The sequence below is a fragment of the Cetorhinus maximus genome, chromosome 7, assembly GCF_964194155.1.
Source record: "Cetorhinus maximus chromosome 7, sCetMax3.hap1.1, whole genome shotgun sequence".
Classification (NCBI taxonomy): domain Eukaryota; kingdom Metazoa; phylum Chordata; class Chondrichthyes; order Lamniformes; family Cetorhinidae; genus Cetorhinus; species Cetorhinus maximus.
The window spans coordinates 4226818-4250200 of NC_135885.1; the positions used below are offsets into that span (position 1 = coordinate 4226818).

General features: G+C 49.1%; 1 protein-coding gene across 1 annotated transcript in view; it reads right to left on the reverse strand.

The window, feature by feature from the left end:
• Positions 1 to 23383, reverse strand: part of clpb (ClpB family mitochondrial disaggregase) — a 127238-nt gene that overhangs the window by 17578 nt on the left and 86277 nt on the right. The window contains exons 8-10 of the mRNA XM_078544968.1: positions 11723 to 11800; positions 4480 to 4535; positions 562 to 606 (exon numbers count right to left, since the gene is read on the reverse strand). Of these exons, the coding sequence (XP_078401094.1) occupies positions 562 to 606; positions 4480 to 4535; positions 11723 to 11800 (179 nt within the window). The remainder of the gene's footprint in view (positions 1 to 561; positions 607 to 4479; positions 4536 to 11722; positions 11801 to 23383) is intronic.

Here is a 23383-nt window from a genome sequence, read left to right on the forward strand (position 1 = left end):
CAATTACCTTAAATCTGGGCCCTCTGGTTCTCGAACCTTCCACCAATGGGAACAGTTTCTCCCTCTCTACTCTGTCCAGACTCCTCATGGTTTTGAACACCTCGATCAAATCTCCTCTCAACCCTCTCCAAGGAAAACAGTCCCAACTTCAGCATGAGGTTAGATACATATTAAAGCCCCCTCATATACTCTATCCCCTCAAACCCTTCCAGTGAGGTCCAACAAGCACGAGGAACCCTCCAGTACATTGTACTAATAACCAGTTTTCATGTGTGAGCTTCACTGATTATTCGTTTGTGCAGAGCTTCACAACTGACCCTACTCTTTTTCAACAACCACACTGACTGGAACCGCACACTAATTGTTTACCAAGTGGCTGCACCCAGTGTCGAACAGCTGTGGGAGCTTTATCCCTATCACACTAACAACAAAAGATTGGTTGAGAGTTTTAGCCATTTCCTCTCCTGGTCTTTTTGCTCCAGACTAGAGCTAACTGCTTGAAGGACGGTTAATATTACGAATGCTTGTGATCTCACTGTCACCCTGTTTCACTGTACTTACTTCATGTTTTTCCTGGAATTCCGACATATCGAGCCTGATGAATTTCTACATTGTGAAAGGAAGAACAGACAGAAGTCAAGCTTTCTGGTGACTTTGATGCAAACTGCCCTCCAGTTTTATTCTCCACCACCGCCAATACTCTCGTGGACACGCGCGACTCCTTGCTGAGGCGCAACCCAAACCAGTCACTCTACAGTACATTTCACCAATGTCCTATTTTTCAGGCGTGAGCTGTAGTGAGTGACTATTCGGTTATGAGGGGACTCGCAGCCGGCTTTGCACTTTTTTGCTTCCTCAATGACTGTTCTTCTGGAGCTGGTGACAGCATAGTCACTCAGATGCAGGATCTGGGTGATTCGATTTTCCTCTTTGAAGGTCAGGGACCATGGGGCGCAGTGACAGCAGTCTAAATGACGAGCTAAGAGCACCATGGACTGTCCCGAATCACTGTGGCTCGGTCACGCACTGGGCAGCACCAGCAACTTTCAGGCCGCATAAAACACGTTCTTTTTTAAAAAGCGCACATTTCCCCTTTGTGAGTTCCCCATCGGCCAAGCGATACCATTGAGGGTCTGAGCAGGCAGCAACACGGGCAGCTCCCTGTTCTCTTCTGCTCCAGACACCGAGGGGTTTAACCCAGCTGTGGTCCAATACGCACCCCACCAGCAACCTGTGGGTCATTCGGACCCCGGGAAGAGGGTGGAGGATGGCGGAGGGGGGGGGGAAGTAATGTAGGAGGAAGGCACACTGGGACACTGCGTGGGAGTGGGGTGGGGCAGCGCTGGGACACTGGATGGGAGAGTGGGGTGGGGGAGGTGGTGGCAGTGAGGGGCGTGGTGTGGGGACCATGGTGGGGACACAGCTCCTGGAGTCCGGAGGGAGGGTAGCTTATTGTAGTTCCATTATTGTGCGGACGGATAAGAGTACTGAGATCAGTGAGCATTAGCTGGTCTGTGTATTGGTGATAAAATGGCAAGATGAAAAACGAGGGCATGCAAGTGTTTTTTCTGATCTTTGCGACTACTTTAATCCCTTGCTTACAGAATGGTGGGAAAAGTTTGTTAAGAAAATGCACACGTATGAAGTACATTTACCTGTGCTTGTGGCTAAAATAGTGTCACTGTGACTAGTCAGTGATTCTACTGGACAACACTTGATTTCAGGGGACTTGGCTGTAGATTATCTCTCTCTCCCTCGGGGTGACCAACTGGCCTGTGCTAGGGATCAGTCACCTGACATCCACGTGTAGAGAACACTGAGTCCCATCCAGCTCTCACTGTGACTTCACCTCTGTCACTTGCCTGACACCTAGTGTCACTTCCACATGTAACAACAACTTACATTTTTATAGCGCCATAATTAAAGGTTCCAAGATGCTTCATGGGAGAGTTATCAAAACAAAATTTGACACAGGGCCACATGGAGAGAGATATTAGGAAGTCACCAAGCTTGGTCATAGAGTTAGGTTTTAAGGAGCATCTTAAAGGAGAGAAAGGGAGCGGCTGCAGAGAGATTTAGGGAGGGAATTCCAGAGTTTAGGGCCCAAGCCGCTGACAGTGCAGCAGCCAGTTGTGGGGCAAAGGGAATGCACAAAGGGGCCAAAATTGGAGGAACGCAGAGGATTATAGGGCTGGAGGAGATGATATGACCACAGCAGATGTTAACTGCTGAGCAAACGAAATCCCAGAGGGAAACTTGGCTTACGGGCCAAACCCTTTTTTTTTTGTATTCTGGAAACAAGAAGAAAATGTACTAATCCCAGCAGCCAGTGACACTCCTGGGGTTTTAAAAATTAAAAGTAAAAGTTTTGTTAACAAAAAAAGGCAACTTAGGCACACAAGATTACTGTTACACAGTTAAGATTAGTCTTACAAAATATTCCCCAAAAAGACTCCCTACTTGGGTCAGACCCACAAGTAAACACCTTCTAGGCAACACTCCCTTAGAGATGTTTAACTATAAAAATCCAGTAATATTATCCAAGGCAAACTGCTATAGCTTTAATAAAGCATACCACTCTGCTGTGGAAATCCAAGACTTCAGAACAGGATTGCTTTTGGCAGCCCAAGACTTTTCTGGCTTGACTGGATGGCTGATTCAAACTGCATCTTCTCCCAGCCCAGAGCTGTTTCCTCATGGAGCCAACAGCTAACCACCAGCAGCCAACCACTAAGCTCAACACAGTAACTCTAAAATATCTTTATCCCCACTTTCATCTCAGGTTCCATTGTTCTCATACCTCTTTGAAACTCAAATCCTTCCAAACATAAAATCTTTCATGTTTCTATTTTGTCTCTGCTTTCGGGTCAATAAAATGTAATATACCCTCTTCTGTTTACCCATAGGACTCCTGTAAGATGCAAAAACGTTTCTTGTCACCTCTGACTTCCCTTTGATATTCAAATCACAGAATTTTAAAGGCACAGAAGGAGGCGATTCAGCCCATCATGTCTGCACTGGCTCTCCAAATGAGCATTGTGACCTAATGCCATTGCCCTGCCTTTTCCCTGTACCCCTGCACCTTGTTTCTATTCAAATAATCATCTAATGCCCTCTTGAATGCCTCAATTGAACCTGCCTGCACTACACTTCCAGGCAGTGCATTGCAGACCCAAACCACTCGCTGTGTGAATAAGTCTTTTCTCACATCGCATTTGCTTCTTTTGCAAATCTGTGCCCTCTCGTTCTTGATCCTTTTACGAGTGGGAACAGCTTCTCCCTTTCTACTCTGTTCAGCCCCCTCATGATTTTGAACATCTCTATCAAATCTCTTCTTAGCCCTCTTCTCTCCAAGGAGAACAGTCCCAACCTCTCCAATCTATCCTCATAGCTGAAGTTTCTCATCCTTAGAACTGGTCATGTAAACCTCTTCTGCACTCTCTCCATTGTGTTCATATCCTTCCTGTAATGTGGCGCCCAGAACTGTACACAATATTCCAGCTGAGGTCTAACGAGCATCTTATATAAATTCAGCATAACCTCCCTGCCCTTGTACTCTATGCCCCTATTAATAAAGCCCAGGATACTATATGCTTTATTAACTGCTCTCTCCACCTGTTCTGCCACCTTCAATGATCTATGCACATATACACCCAAGTCTTTCTGCTCCTGCACCCCCTTCAAAATTTCACCCCTTATTTTATATTGTCTGTCCACATTCTTCCTACCAAAATGCATCACCTCACACTTCTCCACACTCTCCGTTTCAAATGAACTCTCAAATTATCTGAAAATGCAAACGTTAGATCCAACCTATTCACTTGTACCTCAAACCCACCACAATATCTCAACATAAATGCACAAACCTAATGCCTCTATCCTTTCATGTCTCAAACCTCCCAGACAACCTGTCTCTAGTAACCTTTCCCCAGCTTAATTAAATCATTTACACACACACACCCACCCACACACACAGACACAGTCTTCTTCACAGAATAACACAACAGTCCCCAAAAATACTTAAAAAAAAACATCCATCTCGCAGAGTTAACAGAGATAGGGAGGGGGCGAGGCCACATAGGGATTTGAATGCAAGGACGAAAATACCAAAGTTGAGAGGTTGCCGACGGAAAGCCAACGCAGGTCAGCAAGCACACGGTGTGTGGGGGCGGGGTCAGAATATGGAGAGCAGTGTTTTCAATGAGCTCGCGTTTTGTGGAAGGTTGTTGGAGGGCATTGGGATTGTCGAGTCTGGAGGTAACAAAGGCATGGCTGAATGTTCCAGCAGCAGATGAGCAGAAGTAGGTGACCTCGGGTGATAAGAGAGAATACGGGATCGGAGGCTTATTCAGGGTCAAATAGGCGTTCAGGCTAAGACAGTGACCAGGGAGAGGGATGGAGTTGGTGGCTAGTGAACAGAGTTTTCGGCAGGGACCAAAGGCAATGGCTTTCATAGGTAATAGTTGAAAGATCCCATACCTTTTTGACATCGTTATGCATGTACTTAGCAATCTGTTTTGCCAGCTCGGTTTTTCCTGTATCAAAGGTGAGAAACAAAGTCAGTATCCAGGATACATCGTGGGAAATGTCATTACATGCTGACGAGACAGGTAATCAATAGTCTAGAAAATCCTACATCACAATCTCAATTTTTTTTTTCCATGTTACAGTTGAATCCTTTTGTAGGAGTTTAGCTCATTGCCAAATTAACCAGAGGTGACATGAGAAAAATAATCTATTTTTTTTTACACAGCGAGTTGTTGTGGCCTGGGATGCGCAGGGTGGTGCGAGGAGATTCTACAGTAACTTTCAAATGGGAATTGGATAAATATGTAAAAAGGGGAATATTTGTGGGGCTACGATGAAAGGCCCAGGAGGTAGGACTAACTGGATAGCTCGTTCAAAGAGCCAGCACAGGCACGATGGGCTGAAAGGCCTCCTTCCGTACCGGATGATTTTATGTGTTGGTCACTCTTTGCATGAGGCACATCTTGGTACAGGTTGTAAAATTTCACCAGTTTAAATCTATGCGTATTTCCATTTTCACACCTCACTTTGAAGCAACAGATATCAGCTTGTGGGAAGACAGTGGCTGAGTGGTAATATCACTGGACTAGTAATCCAGAGGTTTAGGCTAATGCTCTGGGGACATGGGTTCAAATCCCACCATCTGGAATTGAAAGCTAGTCTCAGTATTGGTGACCAAGAAGCTATCGGCTTGTTGTAAAAACCCATCTGGTTCACTGATATCTTTTAGGAAGGAAATCTGCTGTCCTTACCCAGTCTGGCCTACATCTGGCTCCAGATCCACAGCAATGGGGTTGACTCTTAACTGCCTCTCTGAAATGGCCCAGCAAGGCACTCAGTTCAAGAGCAATTAGGGATGGGCAACAAATGCTGGCCTTGCCAGCGTCATGTATTTTTGTAGCCGCTTTCATGACCTCAGTTGGTAGTGCTTGCGTCAGAAGGTTGTGAGTTCAAGTCCCATTCCAGAAAATTGAACACAAAACCCAGGCTGACACTCACTGTGCAGTACTGTGGGAGGGTTGCACTGGTTGGAGCTGCTGTATTTTGAATGAGACTTTAAACTGAGGCCCAGTCTACCCTCTCAGGTGGGTGTAAAAGGTCCCACGAAACTATTTCAAAGAGCAGCAGGGGAGATCTCTCCAATGTCCTAGTCAATATTTATTCCTCAATCAAGTTCCTGTGATGGGGGTCCCTCCACCATTTGGGAGAACCAGTAGGAGCCTAGTATTGCTTCTGTGGGCAAGGCCTGAGGCAATTTAAGTGCATTCAGGCACTGAACTGGCCAACGTTGTGCCTCCCACTGGATCTAGGACCTGGGAGGGTGGAAATCCTGTCCCCCTAGAACTTACAGCCAATCGGAGACCAGCAGCTATCCATTGCCGGCCATGCCACTGGGAGTGGTGGCTGCTTCTGGTATTGCTCCAGGGCCTACCCAGAGGATCATCGCTATACCCCTGGAGTGGATGGGCTGGGGGATGCGGGGAGGGGGTTGGTGGGGAGTGAGGGAGGGGTCAGGGTAACCGGAGGAGTTGAGGGGGGGTCAATAACTCCCCTGCCTCCCCACCGATGCTGGATTCCTCAATTGGGCACTGACTGCCTGTAAACGAAGGATTCCCCCTACAAGGTCGCAGGCAAGTCCAACGGGATCTTCAGGAACCACAGGAGAGCCGTGTGGATCTCGTTAAACCCTCAGCCACCACTAAATTCCAGTGGGCTCACAGATAACTGATGCCAAGAGGCTCATTAATGAGCTTAATCGATATCCCACCGCCAGCGGGTGTGATTCCCACGTCAGGCCCTTCCCTCCCCCACCAACCCCGATTTAACTGGGGCCAGTTTTCCCAACGTTGGGCGTCGGATGCAGGTACGCCCGCCCGATGCTCCCAGCGCCCACCCCCCCCACCCTGCCATCATGTCTGTTCTAGGAGGCTCAATGAAATTCTGTCCAATGTCGCTAAAGGGAACAGGTGATATGAACATTATAAAGTTTCCGTTTGTGGCTGTTTTTCCTACATTACAACAGTTACTATTGCATTGGCTGTAAAACATTCCTAAAGTGTGGTGCCCAGAATTGGACCCAATTCTCCAGCTTAAGCTGAATCAGTGTAATGTTCAGCATGAGCAGGTTTACTAGTGCTCCTCCGTGCCTCATTTTCCTCTTTACTCTTTCATGGGATGTAGGCATGTCCATCACTGTTACTGAGACTAGCTTTATATTACAGATTTTATTAACTGAATTTAAATTCCATCAGCTGCCGTGGTGGGATTTGGAGCCCCCCTAGAGCATTCGCCTGGGCCTCTGGATTACTAACCCAGCGACATCGCCACTACGCCACCATCTCTCCTAAACTTACCTAGTTTAAAAAGACGAGGGTCCCACAAACATTTTAACTCTAGGAGATCACCCCTCATCCAAGGTGAAAGAGACCCATCCACATAATTCTACGTTGGTAGGAATACATCCAATATTTTTTTCTTTATTCCATCGCGGGATGCGGGTGTCACTGACTAAGCCAGCATTTGTTGCCCATCCCTAATTTCCCTTGAATGGAGTGCCTTGCTAGACCATTTCAAGAGGGCAGTTAAGGGTCAACCACGTGTAGGCCAGGCCAGGTAAGGACGGCAGATTTCCTCCCCCTAAAGGAGGGCATCGGTGAACCAAGTGGTTTTTTTTTTACAACCATCAATGGTAATTTCACGGTCACCTTTATGTAGATTAGTTTTCAATTCCATGCCAGATTTATTAATTGAATTTAACTTCTAGTAGCTGCTGTGGCGGGACTTGAACCCATGTCCCCAGAGCAACAGCCTGGGATTGCTAGTCCAGTGACATTACCAACTAGGCCACCCTCTCCAGCACCTCTATCTTTATAATGAAATGGGACCCCGCATTGTGTGAAGTACGCCTGGTGTAGTATGACTGAGACGCGATACAAGTTTTGCACAACTTCTTTAGTTTTCAATTCTAACGCTTTAGAAATAACCCCCTGGGCTTGGATTGTTTATTCATGGCCTTGTTAACCTGTGTCACTACTTTTAATCATTTGTGCTAAGATCCCTTTGCTCTTCTCATGTAGGTTATTTTCCGAAGTAAATATGCAACCTCTTTCCTTTCCTGCCAAAATATAATAAATACCTCACGTTATCTGTGTTGAAATTCACGTGCCAATTATATATGCCCATTCCACAAATTTATTAATATCATCGAGCGATTTGTTGCGGCCCCTCTCAGTATATTGACTGTAACTCTAATTTGGTGTCATGTGCAAATTTAGAAATGGTGTTTTTGATGCCAAAGTTAAAAATAGTTTATATAAATTGCGAGCAGCAGGAGTCCCAGCACTGACTCCGAGTGCTGCCCAGCTGAGTCACGGCAGGAAACAGAAAAATAAACACATTCTGTGCTGCTTGGGTTAGTTGCAATTGACAACCTTGGCACACAATAAATACTGAACGTTTCCCTCCAGTATAATGGGCCGGTGTAGATGCTGCTGTGAAACTCTGATCAGATAGCTGACAAGCCAGTAGCTGCAGGGCTTAATAAATATGAAAAAATAACGTAAGCAAATTCCACACAAGAAGTTGCTGAATTTCTCTCTGTCATTGGAGAGTGCTTACTGCAGCCTCTCATTGGGAATGATTAACCATTTGCAGAAGGAGCATTTCATTAAGGAGCAGAGCCAGCGATGCCCACATCCCATTAAAGAATAGATTTTTAAAAAGCTTCCGTTTTTATAGCACTCTCCCCCTCACACCCTCCCCGCCTACCAGACTCTCCCCCTCACACCCTCCCCGCCTACCAGACTCTCCCCCTCACACCCTCCCCACCTACCAGACTCTCCCCCTCACACCCTCCCCACCTACCCCACTCTCCCCCTCACACCCTCCCCACCTACCACACTCTCCCCCTCACACCCTCCCCACCTACCACACTCTTCCCTCACACCCTCTCCACCTACCACACTCTCCCCCTCACACCCTCCCCACCTACCAGACTCTCCCCCTCACACCCTCCCCACCTACCACACTCTCCGCACACACCTTCCCCACCTACCACACTCTCCCCTCACACCCTCCCCACCTACCACACTCTCCCCCTCACACCCTCCCCACCTACCACACTCTCCCCCTCACACCCTCCCCACCTACCACACTCCCCCCTCACACCCTCCCCACCTACCACTCTCCCCTCACACCCTCCCCACCTACCACACTCTCCCCTCACACCCTCCCCACCTACCACACTCTCCCCCTCACACCCTCCGCACCTACCACACTCTCCCCCTCACACCCTCTCCACCTACCACACTCTCCCCTCACACCCTCCCCACCTACCACACTCCCCCCTCACACCCTCCCCACCTACAACACTCTCCCCTCACATCCTCCCCACCTACCACACTCTCCCCCTCACACCCTCCCCACCTACCACACCCTCCCCACCTACCACACTCTCCCCTCACACCCTCCCCACCTACCACACTCTCCCCTCACACCCTCCCCACCTACTACACTCTCTCCTCACACCCTCCCCACCTACCACACTCTCCCCTCACACCCTCCCCACCTACCACACTCTCCACCTCACACCCTCCCCACCTACCACACTCTCCCAGCCATCATTACTTTATTAGCTGGATTACGGTATGTGTGAGAGAGAAAGAGAGAGTGTGTGTGTGTGTGTGAGAGAAAGAGGGAGAGAGAGTGTGTGTGTGTGAGAGAGAGAGAGAGAGTGTGTGTGTGTGTGTGAGAGAGAGGGAGAGAGAGTGTGTGTGTGTGAGAGAAAGAGGGAGAGAGAGTGTGTGTGTGAGCGAGAGAGGGAGAGAGTGTGTGTGTGTGAGAGAGGGTGTATGTGTGTGTGAGAGGGAGAGAGAGTATGTGCGTGTGTGAGAGAGGGAGAGAGAGTGTGTATGTGTGTGTGTGAGAGTGAGTCTATGTGAGAGAGTGTGTGTGTGCATGTGTGAGAGAGAGAGTGTGTATGTGTGTGTGAGAGAGAGAGGGTGAGTGTGTGAGAGAGTGTGTATGTGTGTGTGAGAGAGACAGTATGTGTGAGAGAAAATGTGAGTGTGTGAGGGAGAGAGTGAAAGAGAGACTGAGTGTGTGTGTGTGAGAAAGAGAGTGAGTATGTATAAGAGTGTGTGCGTGTGTGTGTGAGAGAGTGTGCATGTGTGTGAGAGAGTGTGAGAGAGTCTGGCTCACTCCCAGTGTCAGGGTTTGCACTCACCCTCACATAGTCAATGTGGGTGAGTGTGATCCCTGAGACTGGGAGTGAGCTAGTAAAACAAAATTTGATCCCCTCACACACTAATTTAGGTCATCTTTATTAATTACTCATTATTTTGAATTATCAATTTATTGCTTTGACATTCTTTTATTTTTACTCAGCAAGTTGCTTCTTTTCTTCATAGCTCAACATTTTTATTGAAATTCATGTTTAATGTTGTGTCAAAACTTATCTTTCTGAATTTTACTGACTGGCCCCTCGAGTAAGAAAAAAATTTGAAATGTGACCCCTTGCATGAACAGGGTGGACAAGCCTGATCGACACTGTCCCCATCCAACACTCCCAGGGCAGGTACAGCATGGGGTTAGATACAGAGTAAAGCTCCCTCTACACTGTACCCATCAAACACTCCCAGGGCAGGTACAGCACAGGGTTAGACACAGAGTAAAGCTCCCTCTACACTGTCCCCATCCAACACTCCCCGAACAGGTACAGCACGGGGTTAGATACAGAGTAAAGCTCCCTCTACACTGTCCCCATCAAACACTCCCAGGACGGGTACAGCACGGGGTTAGATACAGAGTAAAGCTCCCTCTACACTGTCCCCATCCAACACTCCCAGGACAGGTACAGCACAGGGTTAGATACAGAGTAAAGCTTCCTCTACACTGTCCCCATCCAACACTCCCATGACAGGTACAGCACGGGGTTAGGTATAGAGTAAAGCTCCCTCTGCCCTGTCCCCATCAAACACTCCCAGGACAAGATCAGCACGGGGTTAGATACAGAGTAAAGCTCCCTCTACACTGTCCCCATCAAACACTCCCAGGACAGGTACAGCATGGGGTTAGATACAGAGTAAAGCTCCCTCTACTCTGTCCCCATCAAACATTCCCAGGACCTATTCCTCAACATCTATTGAACCTAGAAACAATGAGTACCAGAGGGTTAGAAAAACATGGAGAGCTCAGCAGCGCAGCACAACTTGTGTGACCATCTTCGTTTGGTTTAGGGATTCAAACCGATATTGCTGAACTCCCTGCGCAGAGACATCCTCTCATCCCTGATTGAAGGAACGTGTTTCCTCACCTAACCTGGGATTAGAATTATGTAAAATGGACAGCACAGAAACAGGTCTTTCACTCTTTATGGTACATGCGGGCATTTTATTTCTCCTGATCTCCTCCCGTCATATTTCGTCTCATCCCCTCTCCATATGCTGAAATTCCTTTTCCCTTATCTACCTTCCCATCAAATGCATCTCTGGCTTTTCATCTCAATCGCTCGCTCTGGCAGTGAGTTCCACATTCTTACCAATCCCTGGGTAAAGGGGTTTTTCCTGAATTCCCCACTGGATTTATTAGGGGCTATTTTATTTTCATGTAGAATGACTGGGAAGGTTAAGGAGAGAATTAGCAGAGATGTACATCATTACGAAAGGCTTAATAGAATAAATAAGGAGAAACTGTTTCCACTGACAGGATGGTCGTTAACCAGAGGACACTGATTTAAGATTAATAGCAAAAAATGAAACAGGGTAAACGCGAAGAATTTTTGTTTTTACAGCAAGTTGTTATGATCTGGAATGTTCTGTCCAAGAGGGGCGGTGGAAGCAGATTCAACACTTTCAAAAGGGAATTGGATAAATACTTGAAAAGGAAAAAAAATTGCAGTGCTGTGGGGGAAGAGCAGGGGAAGAGTTGGACTAATCGGATAGCTCTTTCAGAGAGCCAGCATAAGCAGGATGGGCCAAATGGCCTCCTTCTGCACTGTATCATCCGTGGCCTCTTTGTGACTGAACTCCACCCACAAGGGAAAACATCTTCTCTTGGTGTCTAAAGTGTGGCATTGGTGAAGGGGTTAAAAGCCTCTGGTTCATTTTCCTTCTTTTGTAGTGGCTGGGGGCATAATCAGAAGAGCTTCCTTCGCTAGACAGCAAATGGTTCCAGCGTCATTTAATTTAACAATTACCAATTCCAGACGATCCGAGGAAGAGGAAGACTAGCGGGTGCTCTTCATCCGCCCAACCATTCTCCTTTCTTCGGATGGCTGCATTAGGGGGGAAAAAAAAAAGAGAGAGGGCAGCAAATGAGAGAGGGAAGAAATCATATACAAAATCGATTCCTCACCACCACCAACTCCCCCCACCCCCGCCCTCTCCCCTACAATTATCACTAAGTATACACGATGTTATACTGTCTTCATCCCACGCAAAAAGGCACCAGTAACCATTAGTCCATCAGAGATTTCATTAAGGAGCAGAGCCCAGGAGGAGCCAAATTGAGTTTGTATAGATCTCGTGAGCCTGCCCTCACAGTTATGCGGATAAACAGCGCGGTGTCTGCCGAGGCACGCACTCAGCGTTGCCAGGGAGACAGGATCGACAGCGAGCGAGCGAGCACGGGGGAGATTGGGGGGTGGGTGGGTGAAGGAAAGGGCGCACACGCACACACAAATCAGAAAGCCGCCAGCCACAAACTTCTAACGCGGAGATTAATAATAATAATAAAAATAATCTCTTGACATTTTCTTTCTCTTGTTCCGTGGAAGGACATATGCACAAGCTCAGGGTGACTCTGTTCCACACCAACTGGCAGTGTGCCCTAAATCGGATTTCAGAAAACCTGAAATGCTTGAATAATAGGAACTTGATTGGATTACTATGATAAATTTATGTCAGTCCTTAATCTTTCCAAATGTATCAGAGGGTAGAATTCTTTTTATATTCGCTTTCTCTCTTTGTGTGTGTGTGTGTGTCACGAACGTTTGTAAGACTTTTACGTGTAAAATTTAATATTTAGCTTCATGACTATTGGGGAAGGAGATCAAATAGTGTCCCCCTCCAACCCCTCACAACATGGGGACGTGGGGAGGAAGCCCCGAGAAACGTACTTTGTGCTCAGGGTCAGCAGAAGTAAACAATAGCCCCCCACCCCCCCCAAAATCCTATTGGTGTCGGGGTACTCCTCCTGCGCCAAGTGTCAGTCGTGGCTCAGTGGACAGTGTTCTCATCTCTCTCTCAGTCTGAAGGTCATGGGTGGGTTCAAGGGTCACTCCAGAGCCTTGAGCATGTCAGCCAGATGGACATGCTCAGTGTAGTGCTGAGGGAGTGCTGCACTGTCTGAGGGTCAGTGCTGAGGGAGTGCTGCACTGTCAGAGGGTCAGTACCGAGGGAGCGCTGCACTGTCAGAGGGTCAGTACTGAGGGAGTGCTGCACTGTTTGAGGGTCAGTACTGAGGGAGTGCTGCACTGTCAGAGGGTCAGTACTGGGGGAGTGCTGCACTGTCGGAGGGTCAGTACTGAGGGAGTGCTGCACTGTCGGAGGGTCAGTACTGAGGGAGCGCTGCACTGTCTGAGGGTCAGTACTGAGGGAGTGCCGCACTGTCGGAGGGTCAGTACTGAGGGAGTGCCGCACTGTCAGAGGGTCAGTACTGAGGGAGCGCTGTGCTGTCAGAAGGACAGTACTTAGAGCTGAACTGTTGGAGGGTCAGTACCAAGAGAACACTGCATTGTTGGAGGATCAATACTGAGGGCATTCCTCAGGGCAATGCCTTCGCCAATCAGGGTGAAACTGCCTGGTTTAAATTTCAGACAATGCTTGGCAGTTAACTATCAGTTACCATCAATGGTGCATTCTCCATGGCAATTCCACTTACCAACCAATCAGCACTCTCTGGACATACAGTATAAATTGTTGGTATTCTTGCGAGTGTCCTGATGAGTGAAAGACGAAAAGCTTGAACATGTCTGTTTTTTCAGCAATACCGAGCGATATTCAATAAATTCACAGTTGTAACTGAGGAAAAGCAGCAGACAATGTGAGTGCAGCATGCTCCCACCAACAGCAATGTGACAGTAGCGGGATAGGTTGCTTCAGTGATGTCGGTTGAGGAATAAATGTCAGCCAGGACACCGGGGAGAACTCCCCTGCTCCTCTTCGAGAGGGCGACAGTGGGATCTTTTGTCCCTCGATTCGAAGATGACGTCTACTCAGGGTTGCACGTTTATGCCGCGGGTCTTCATGTGATTGAACAGGCCCGATTCCCGATCCACGGATCTTTGGGTAGAGTGGGGCAGGACATCCCACGGGGCAGTGGGATCCGGAGTGAGGGATTTGCTTCCTTTCCTTTTCTCCTCTGTCGCTGCTCTGCCTCATCATTAAGACATTGGGACTCAGTGCGACGCAGCTCGATGGACAAATTGTCACCATTTCGAACGACTGGTAGCGAGCTCCCCCCAGTTGTTAATGTCAATGCTGCCGTGCTTCAAGGGGAGCTTCAGAAAAGTCTTTGAAATGTTTTCTTTGGTGTCCCCTGAAACGCTGACCATCTGAGAGTTGAGGAAACAGGACCAGGTTGGGGGAAGATGCTTTTTGGCCATCTGGACACAGTATCCAGTCCACTGGAGCTGATTTTGCAGGAGTTTTGCCCACATGCTCGTCGAACTGGCTTCAAGAAGGACATTAAGGACATTGGAGAAGTTGGGACCGTTTCCCTTGCAGAGGAGGAGGCTGAGAGGAGACTTGATAGAAGTTTTCAAAATCATGAGGGGGCTGGACAGAGTAGATAGGGAGAAGCTGTTCCCACTCGTAAAAGGATCAAGAACGAGAGAGCACAGATTTAAAGTGATTTGCAAAAGAAGCAAATGTGACGTGAGAAAGAACTTTTTCACACAGCGAGTGGTTCAGGTCTGGAATGCACTGCCTGGAAGTGTGGTGGAGGCAGGTTCAATCGAGGCATTCAAGAGGGCATTAGATGATTATTTGAATAGAAACAATGTGCAGGGGTATGGGGAAAAGGCAGGACAATGGCATTAGGTCACAATGCTCATTTGGAGAGCCAGTGCAGACATGATGGGCCGAATGGCCTCCTTCTGTGTCGTTAAGATTCTGTGATTCTGATTAACATTTATTCAATGGTCCTTCCATTGAATCTGGAGGATGTAATGGGGGCACTGCTGATGGAATTTCTGGAGCATTCTCATGTGTCGTTGATACACAGTCCAGGTCTCACTGAAGTTCAGGAGTGTGGTGGCGAGAGCTGCCCTGTACACTAGGACTTCTGTTGACTTGCAGAGGTCTTGGTTGTCAAACGCACACTGCCCTAGTGTGTAGAAGGCTGAGCTGGAGCAGCTGATCCAGTGTTGGCTCTCTCAGTCAAAGGTGGCCTTTGGGGAGAGGTGTCTGTCAAGGTATGGGAGATGCTCAACATATTCGAGTCTTTCCCGCAACATTTCAGGCAGGTGGAATATTTGGTTACCCAGGTGTGGGTTGAGAAATGAGCTTTGTTTTGGCCACATTCAAGGACAGGCCGAATTTCTTGTACACAGGATTGAAGAGATCTAGAGTGGCTTGCAAATCTGGTGCAGAGTGGGCAACGACACTGCAAGTCCATCTGCAAACTGGAGATAACGTAGGTCTATGGGGGTCAGTTAAGTGGGCACACAGGCCGCCTTGCTTTTAACCTCTCATCAGAAAGACGACACCTCTGACAGAGCAGCGCTCCCTCAGTACCGGCACCGCGAGTGCCAGCCTAGATTTTGTGCTCACGTCCCTAGAATGGGGACTTGAGCCTACAACTCTCCGGCTAAGAGGCGAGAGTGTTCCCCACTGAGCCAGGGCTGAACCCACAGGTGATAAATTCCTCTTGGAAAAGGTGTCAGCCTTGAGGTTGTGAAGCGGGAGGTAGCAGGTAGCAGGAGGTCACTCCATTGCTGGGGCCACTAACACACATTTTACTTTATTGGTCTTCTCCTGAGGTCTGGTGAAAGGTTTCAGAGTGTGAAGTTAGCTAGATATTGATTCTCATAAATACAATGTATTACTTTACTAAGATCGATATGGGGTGGGGGGGCAGCAGAAACTGGCTTTCACCTCGTCTTATTGCACCAGTAACGTAGCAATTCATTCTAGATCGTCTTACTGCCCTCACTGTTACTGTAGGAAGGAATCAAAGAATGCTGGCATCACATGTGAAATCCCAGAAGCCCGATACATCCTTAAAGGGCTAACTCTCGGAGTAACTCGCTTCCGGCTCTCCCCTTCCCCATTCTGTCTTCTCCTTTCCTGGGGCACAGTTTTTCAGCCCTCTTGTACCTCACTCCATTAACTCCGAGCCTACGTTAAATCCAATCCTAGGAATAGAACAGGCGGCGCAATCTGCATTTAAGCCACGCCTTTCACCTAGCAAAACGCCCCAAGACACTTCACAGGAGCGATTATCAAATAAATTTGACACCGAACCAGAGAAGAAGATATTACGACAGACGAAAAGGTTGGTCATAGAGGTAGGTTTTGAGAAGCGTCTTAAAGGCGGGGAGAGAGAGAGAGAGAGGGAGAGGCAGAGAGGTTTAGAGAGGGAATTCCAGAGTTCAGGGCCCCAGGCTGCTGAAGACACAGCCGCCAATGGCGGAGCCATTAATATCAGGGATGCGCAAGAGATCATAATTGGGGGAGCGCAGAGATCTTGGAGGTTGTAAGGCTAGAGGAGGTTACAGAGATAGGGGAGGTCCAGGTCATGGAGGGATTTGAACACAAGGATGAGAACATAAGAATATATATAGGAGCAGCGGTAGGCCATATGGTGACTGGTGCCTGTGTCACCATTTAATGAGATCCTCACTGAACATTTACCTCAACTGCACAATCCCACCAGATCCCCATATCCCTCGATTCCCTTAAGGCCAAAAATTTATCGACTTCAATCTTGAATAGACTCAACAACTGAGCATTCACAGCTCTCTGGGGTAGTGAATTTCAAAGATTCATAACCCTTTGAGAGTGAAGAAATTTCTACTCATCTCAGGCCTAAATATCCGACCCTTTATCCTGAGAATATGTCCCCAGTCCTGAACTCTCCAGACAGGGAAAACAGCCTCTCAGCAACAACCCTGTCAAACTCGCTAAACATATTTTTATATGTTTCAATGAGATCACCTCTCGTTCTTCTAAACTGTAGAGAGTTTAGGAGCATTCTATTCAAAGTCTCCTCATGGGATAGCCCTTGCCTGTCAAGAATCAATGCAGTGAACCTTCACTGCCCTCACTCTGAGGCAAGCAGGTGTTCCTAAAGCAGTAGTCAATGTAGCTCAGCAGGAGGCCATTCGGCCCACTGAGCCTGTGCTGGCTCACAAAGAATTTAGTCCAATTCCCCTTTTTAATTCCCTCTATTTCTATTTCAATGGTAGATATAATATCATTTATAAAGTAATAGTCTCATTCCTGTCCTACCTTCATAACTGCCTCCAGCCCTATGACCCTCTGAGAGTTCTGCACTCCTCCAAATCTGGCCTCTTGCATATTTTTGATTTCCCATCATTGGTGACCACGCTTTCAGCTGTCTGGGCCCTAAGCTCGGAGAATTCCATTCCTAAACCTCTCAGCATCTTTCTCCTCCTTTAGGATGCTCCTTAAAACCTACCTCCTTGACCAAGTTTTTGGTAACCCGACCTAATGTCTCCTTGTGGCCTGGGGTCCAATTTTGTTTGATAATTGCTACTGTGAAGTGACTTGGGCCCTGTTTACTATGCTAAAGGTTCTATATAACTTGCGAGCTGTTATGAAGAACGTTCATCGTACGTCACATTGAGATCTTTTGTGTGAAGGGGACAATATGAAGATAACTTGTTGTGGGCCTGGTATTGAGTGATGGTTGTAGAAAACTTCATCTTGGCTGGTCAACAAGGGCTGAATCGGATTGAAAGATCTGTCTCCTGGGCTCTGCAGCTAGCAACCCAGGAGATATGTACAGCTTTACCCCTTGTGGTTCAGGTCTTTGGACTTCCTATGGCAAGGCACAAGCAGCTTCTTGGTTCTCCCAATGCCTCTCATATCTGGATCTGGCCAAAACTGGCAAGCAAAGGCCCCTAATTACAGGGGAACCCCAACTGTTAAGAGGATTTGCAAATTGTGGAGAAGCAACATGTGATCAAGATGTCACATGATCAAGCCTCCAGGGACATGTCCAACGACAGTCCCACAGAATCTACAGCAGAGAAACATTTCAACAGAAATAGTCTCCCCTGGCATCTATTCCCCTCTGCCCACACATTAAGAACTGGCATCCCTAAACAAGGAGGAAAAACGAACAGTGTCACGCCTCAATATATCTTGATGGACAAATGAGGGATCGGTGGGAGACAGAAAAGAGTATTGTGCAGTTCAGGTTATGTGCAGACAAAGGGGCAGCTGTGCCTTTAAATGGTCGATACTGGCCTGCTTAAGGCAGAAAGCAAATTTCCCCCCAAATTTGATTAGTATCCTGCAGCTCTCCATAAACCCGCCCATCTAATGTGTACAGACACCACCTGTGTCAGATTTGTGCCCAGCCCATTCATCAAGCTTTAGCCAATTAGCACAGGCCTGATGGTTTGAACCATTTGCAGCTGGTTTTTGGGGGGTGGGGAGAGTGGGAGTGGGGATGGGTGGTTGGGGTGCGCAGACACTGATTGATGAAGGGACCTGCACAAAATAGCAAATAAAATAACAGAAACACAATAGAGAAAGGCAAGTGGTGCCTGGCGACGCTGGGTGAGAGAGAGGGACTGGGACAGAGGAAATGTTCACAGGGGGTTTATCCATGTCACTTCAGACAGACCTCATCTGTCATGTGCCCCAGTCAAAATCTTATTAAGCAGAATGTGACCAGGCTCCTTCATTGTTACTGAACCAATTTGTCCTTGTAAGTAAACACTGGGGTGATGTGATGTTTCTGTCCAACTCCTCACTGCCATTTAGTTCAGAATTTGAATGACTTAAACTGAAGGGAACAGATGGAGTTAAAAGTTCTTTTTAAAGTTTTACACTGAATGACACAGCACAGAAAGAGTCCATTCAGTCCAACAGATTCATGCCAGAGTTTAAGCTCCACACAAGCCTCCTTATTTCATCGAGCTCTTATCCTTCTATTCCTTTTCCCCTCATCTGTTTATCCAGCTTCCCCCTTAAATACTTCGACACTATTCACCTCAACCACTCCCTGTGGTAGTGAGTTCCACATTCTCCCCACTCTCTGGGTTAAGAAGTTTCTCCTGAATATTGGATTTATTAGTGACCATTTTATATAGATGTGGAGAGACTAGAGAAGCTGTGTTATCTTTACAGCGTTCAGAAGCCTAAGGGGATATTGAGTAGAGGTTTCCAACATTTGGAGGGGTTTGGGTAGAAAATGTTTATTAGTGACAGCAATGTTTATGGCAATAGATTTGCACTGCTGCACAAATGGAAACATTTTGTCTGCATCGACCCTATCAAACCCCTTCATCATTCTAAGTCCTCGAAGCAATACTGTATTTTGTATTTTGTGCTCAGCACCTGCCTTTTCACCTCTTTACTTTCTGAAGGTGATAACTCTTACTGGGGTCCGGTTCCAAGGGGGCTGCTCAGGCACATGTTTCCATCGGTCAGACGGTGATCGTTGGTGGGTTACCTACGAACATATGAATTAGGAGCAGGAGTGAGGCCATTCGGCCCCTCGAGCCTGCTCTGTCATTCAATAAGATCATGGCTGATTTGTAACCTCAACCCCACATTCCTGGAAACACCCAATAACCTTTTCACCCCTTGTTTCTCAAAAATCTATCGAGCTTTGCCTTAAAGAATTATTCAAAAAGACTCTGCTTCCACCGTCTTTTGAGGAAGAGAGTTCCAAAGACTCGCAACCCTCTGAGAGAAAAAAATTCTCCTCATCTCTGTCTTAAATGGGTGACCCCTTATTTTTAAACAGTGACCCCTAGTTCTAGATTCTCCCAAAAGGGGAAACATCCTCTCCACATCCACCCTGTCAAGACCCCCTCAGGATCCTAAAGGTTTCAATGAGTTGGTTTTCCTGCTGTGGTAGGCATCACAGGCAAACTGATGAGTGTTGGTAGTGGCTCAGTGGGTATCACTCTTGCCTCTGAACCAGGAAGTTGAGAAGTCCCACCTCAGAGATTTGGTGCTGGATTTTACAGTGCACCATGTACCCAACCCCCACCGGCTAAAATGTTGGTCAGGAGCCCACCCACGAAATAGCCTTATTAGGCTGGGTGGGGCGTTAATTGGCTCAGGGGGGAGAATTCAGTCCCCATCAGGATGAGGATGCCCCACCTTAGAGAGGGTAGTGCCAGCAACCCCAGAGTGGAGTGGTGGCCAATGCTGGGACTACAGCCGGAACCCGAAGAGAAGGAGATTGTGGAAGCCAGGCTGCAGGTAAGTCTGGGGTATCAGCAGGACCTGGCGGGCAGACCCCACCCAGAGATGGAAGGGAGGTGGAGGGGGGACCGGGTTCAAGAGGCCGGGTGGTGAGGCACGACCTTGAAGGCGAATGCTTCCGAGGGGCACAGGGAACTCCCCAAAGGAGGTCCAGCCTCGTTCTTGCCCAACACCAGCCCACCCAGCAGAAACTGTCGGGCTGCCTGCTTGACCTGGGCCTCCCCCTTCCGTGGGAAAACAGCGAGGGGAGTGGGAATGAAATATGTCCAAGGGCGAGTGGGCTGCTTGATGCCTCCACTGCCCAGTGTAAAATGGGAGACAGGTTGGGGGTGGGCGGGAGGCAGTAGGAAGGCTGCAGTCTGCATCTTACGAGCACCTGTGCCTTCAGACACACCGGCAGAGGGCTGTGAAACGTAGCCGAGGAACGCAGAAACTGGACTGGCACATCCCGGGCGGTACTGAGGGAGTGCTGCATTGTCAGAAGGTCAGTACTGAGAGAGTGCTACACTGTCAGAGGGTCAGTATTGAGGGAGTGCTGCACTGTCGGAGGGTCAATACTGAGCGAGAGCTGCACTGTCGGAGGGGCAGTACTGAGGGAGTGCTGCACTGTCAGAGGGTCAATACTGATAGAGTGCTGCACTGACAGAGGGGCAGTACTGAGGGAGTGCTGCACTGTCAGAGGGGCAGTACTGATGGAGTGCTGCACTGTCAGAGGGTCAGTACTGAGCGTGAGCTGCACTGTCAGAGGGTCAGTACTGAGGAAGTGCTGCACTGTCAGAAGAGTCAGTACTGAGGGAGTGTTACACTGTCGGAGGGTCAATACTGAGGGAGTGCTGCACTGTCGGAGGGGAAGTACTGAGGGAGTGCTGCACTGTCAGAGGGGCAGTACTGAGGAAGTGCTGCACTGTCAGAGGGTCAGTACTGAGGGAGTGCTGCACTGTCAGAGGGGCAGTACTGAGGGAGTGCTGCACTGTCAGAGGGGCAGTACTGAGGGAGTGCTGCATGTCAGAGGGGCAGTACTGAGGAAGTGCTGCACTGTCAGAGGGTCAGTACTGAGGGAGTGCTGCACTGTCAGAGGGGCAGTACTGAGGAAGTGCTGCACTGTCAGAGGGTCAGTACTGAGGGAGTGCTGCACTGTCAGAGGGGCAGTACTGAGGGAGTGCTGCACTGTCAGAGGGTCAGTACTGAGGGAGTGCTGCACTGTCAGAGGGGCAGTACTGAGGGAGTGCTGCACTGTCAGAGGGTCAGTACTGAGGGAGTGCTGCACTGTCAGAGGGGCAGTACTGAGGGAGTGCTGCACTGTCAGAGGGGCAGTACTGAGGAAGTGCTGCGCTGTCAGACGGTCAGTACTGAGGGAGTGCTGCACTGTCAGAGGGGCAGTACTGAGGGAGTGCTGCACTGTCAGAGGGTCAGTACTGAGGGAGTGCTGCACTGTCAGAGGGGCAGTACTGAGGGAGTGCTGCACTGTCAGAGGGGCACTACTGAGGGAGTGCTGCACTGTCAGAGGGGCAGTACTGAGGGAGTGCTGCACTGTCAGAGGGGCAGTACTGAGGGAGTGTTGCACTGTCGGAGGGTCAGTACTAATAGAGTGCTGCACTGTCGGAGGGTCAGTACTGGTAGAGTGCTGCACTGTCGGAGGGCCAGTACTGAGGGAGTGCTGCACTGTCAGAGGGTCAGTACTGAGGGAACGCTGCACTGTCAGAGGGTCAGTACTGAGGGAGCGCTGCACTGTCAGAGGGTCAGTACTGAGGGAGCGCTGCACTGTCAGAGGGTCAGTACTGAGGGAGCGCTGCACTGTCAGAGGGTCAGTACTGAGGGAGCGCTGCACTGTCAGAGGGTCAGTACTGAGGGAGTGCTGCACTGTCAGAGGGTCAGTACTGAGGGAGCGCTGCACTGTCAGAGGGTCAGTGCTGAGGGAGCGCTGCACTGTCAGAGGGTCAGTACTGAGGGAGTGCTGCACTGTCAGAGGGTCAGTACTGAGGGAGTGCTGCACTGTCAGAGGGTCAGTACTGAGGGAGCGCTGCACTGTCGGTAGTGTCAGTACTGAGAGAACGCTGCACTGTCGGAGGAACAGTGCTGAGGGAGTGTTGCACTGTCGGAGGGTCAATACTGAGCAAGAGCTGCACTGTCGGAGGGGCAGTACTGAGGGAATGCTGCACTGTCAGAGGGGCAGTACTGAGGGAGTGCTGCACTGTCAGAGGGTCAGTACTGAGCATGAGCTGCACTGTCGGAGGGTCAGTACTGAGGGAGTGCTGCACTGTCAGAGGGTCAGTACTGAGGGAGTGCTGCACTGTCGGAGGGTCAGTACTTAGCAAGAGCTGCACTGTCGGAGGGTCAATATTGAGGGAGGGCTGCATTGTCAGAGGGTCAGTACTGAGGGAGTGCTGCACTGTCGGAAGTGTCAGTACTGAGGGAGTGCTGCACTGTCAGAGGGTCAGTACTGAGGGAGTGCTGCACTGTCAGAGGGTCAGTACTGAGGGAGTGCTGCACTGTCAGAGAGTCAGTACTGAGGGAGTGCTGCACTGTCAGAGAGTCAGTACTGAGGGAGTGCTGCACTGTCAGAGAGTCAGTACTGAGGGAGTGCTGCACTGTTGGAAGGGTCAGTACTGAGGGAGTGCTGCACTGTCAGATTGTCAGTACTGAGGGAGTGCTGCACTGTTGGAAGGGTCAGTATTGAGGGAGCGCTGCACTGTCAGAGGGTCAGTACTGAGGGAGTGCTGCACTGTCGGAGGGGCAGTGCTGAGAGAGCGCTGCACTGTCGGAAGGGTCAGTACTGAGAGAGCGCCGCACTGTCGGAAGGGTCAGTACTGAGAGAGCGCTGCACTGTCGGAGGGTCAGTACTGAGAGAGCGCTGCACTGTCGGAAGGGTCAGTGTCGAGGGAGCGCAGCACTGTTGGAGGGTCCGTACTGAGAGAGTGCTGCACTGTCGGAAGGGTCAGTACTGAGAGAGCGCTGCACTGTCGGAAGGATCAGTACTGAGAGAGTGCTGCACTGTCAGAAGGGACAGTACGGAGAGAGCGCTGCACTGTCGGAAGGATCAGTATTGAGGGAGCGCTACACTGTTGGAGGGTCAGTACTGAGCGAGAGCTGCACTGTCAGATAGTCAGTATTGAGGGAGTGCTGCACTGTCGGAGGGTCAGTACTGAGAGAGTGTTGCACTGTCAGATAGTCAGTATTGAAGGAGTGCTGCATTGTCGGAGGGTCAGTACTGAGAAAGAGGTGCACTGTCGGAGGTTGAGTACTGAGAGAGCGCTGCACTGTCAGAGGGTCAGTATTGAGAGAGCGCTGCACTGTCAGAGGGTCAGTACTGAGAGAGTGTTGCACTGTCTGAGGGTCAGTACTGAGAGAGTGTTGCACTGTCAGAGGGTCAGTACTGAGGGAGTGCTGCACTGTCGGAGGGTCAGTATTGAGAGAACGCTGCACTGTCAGAGGGTCAGTATTGA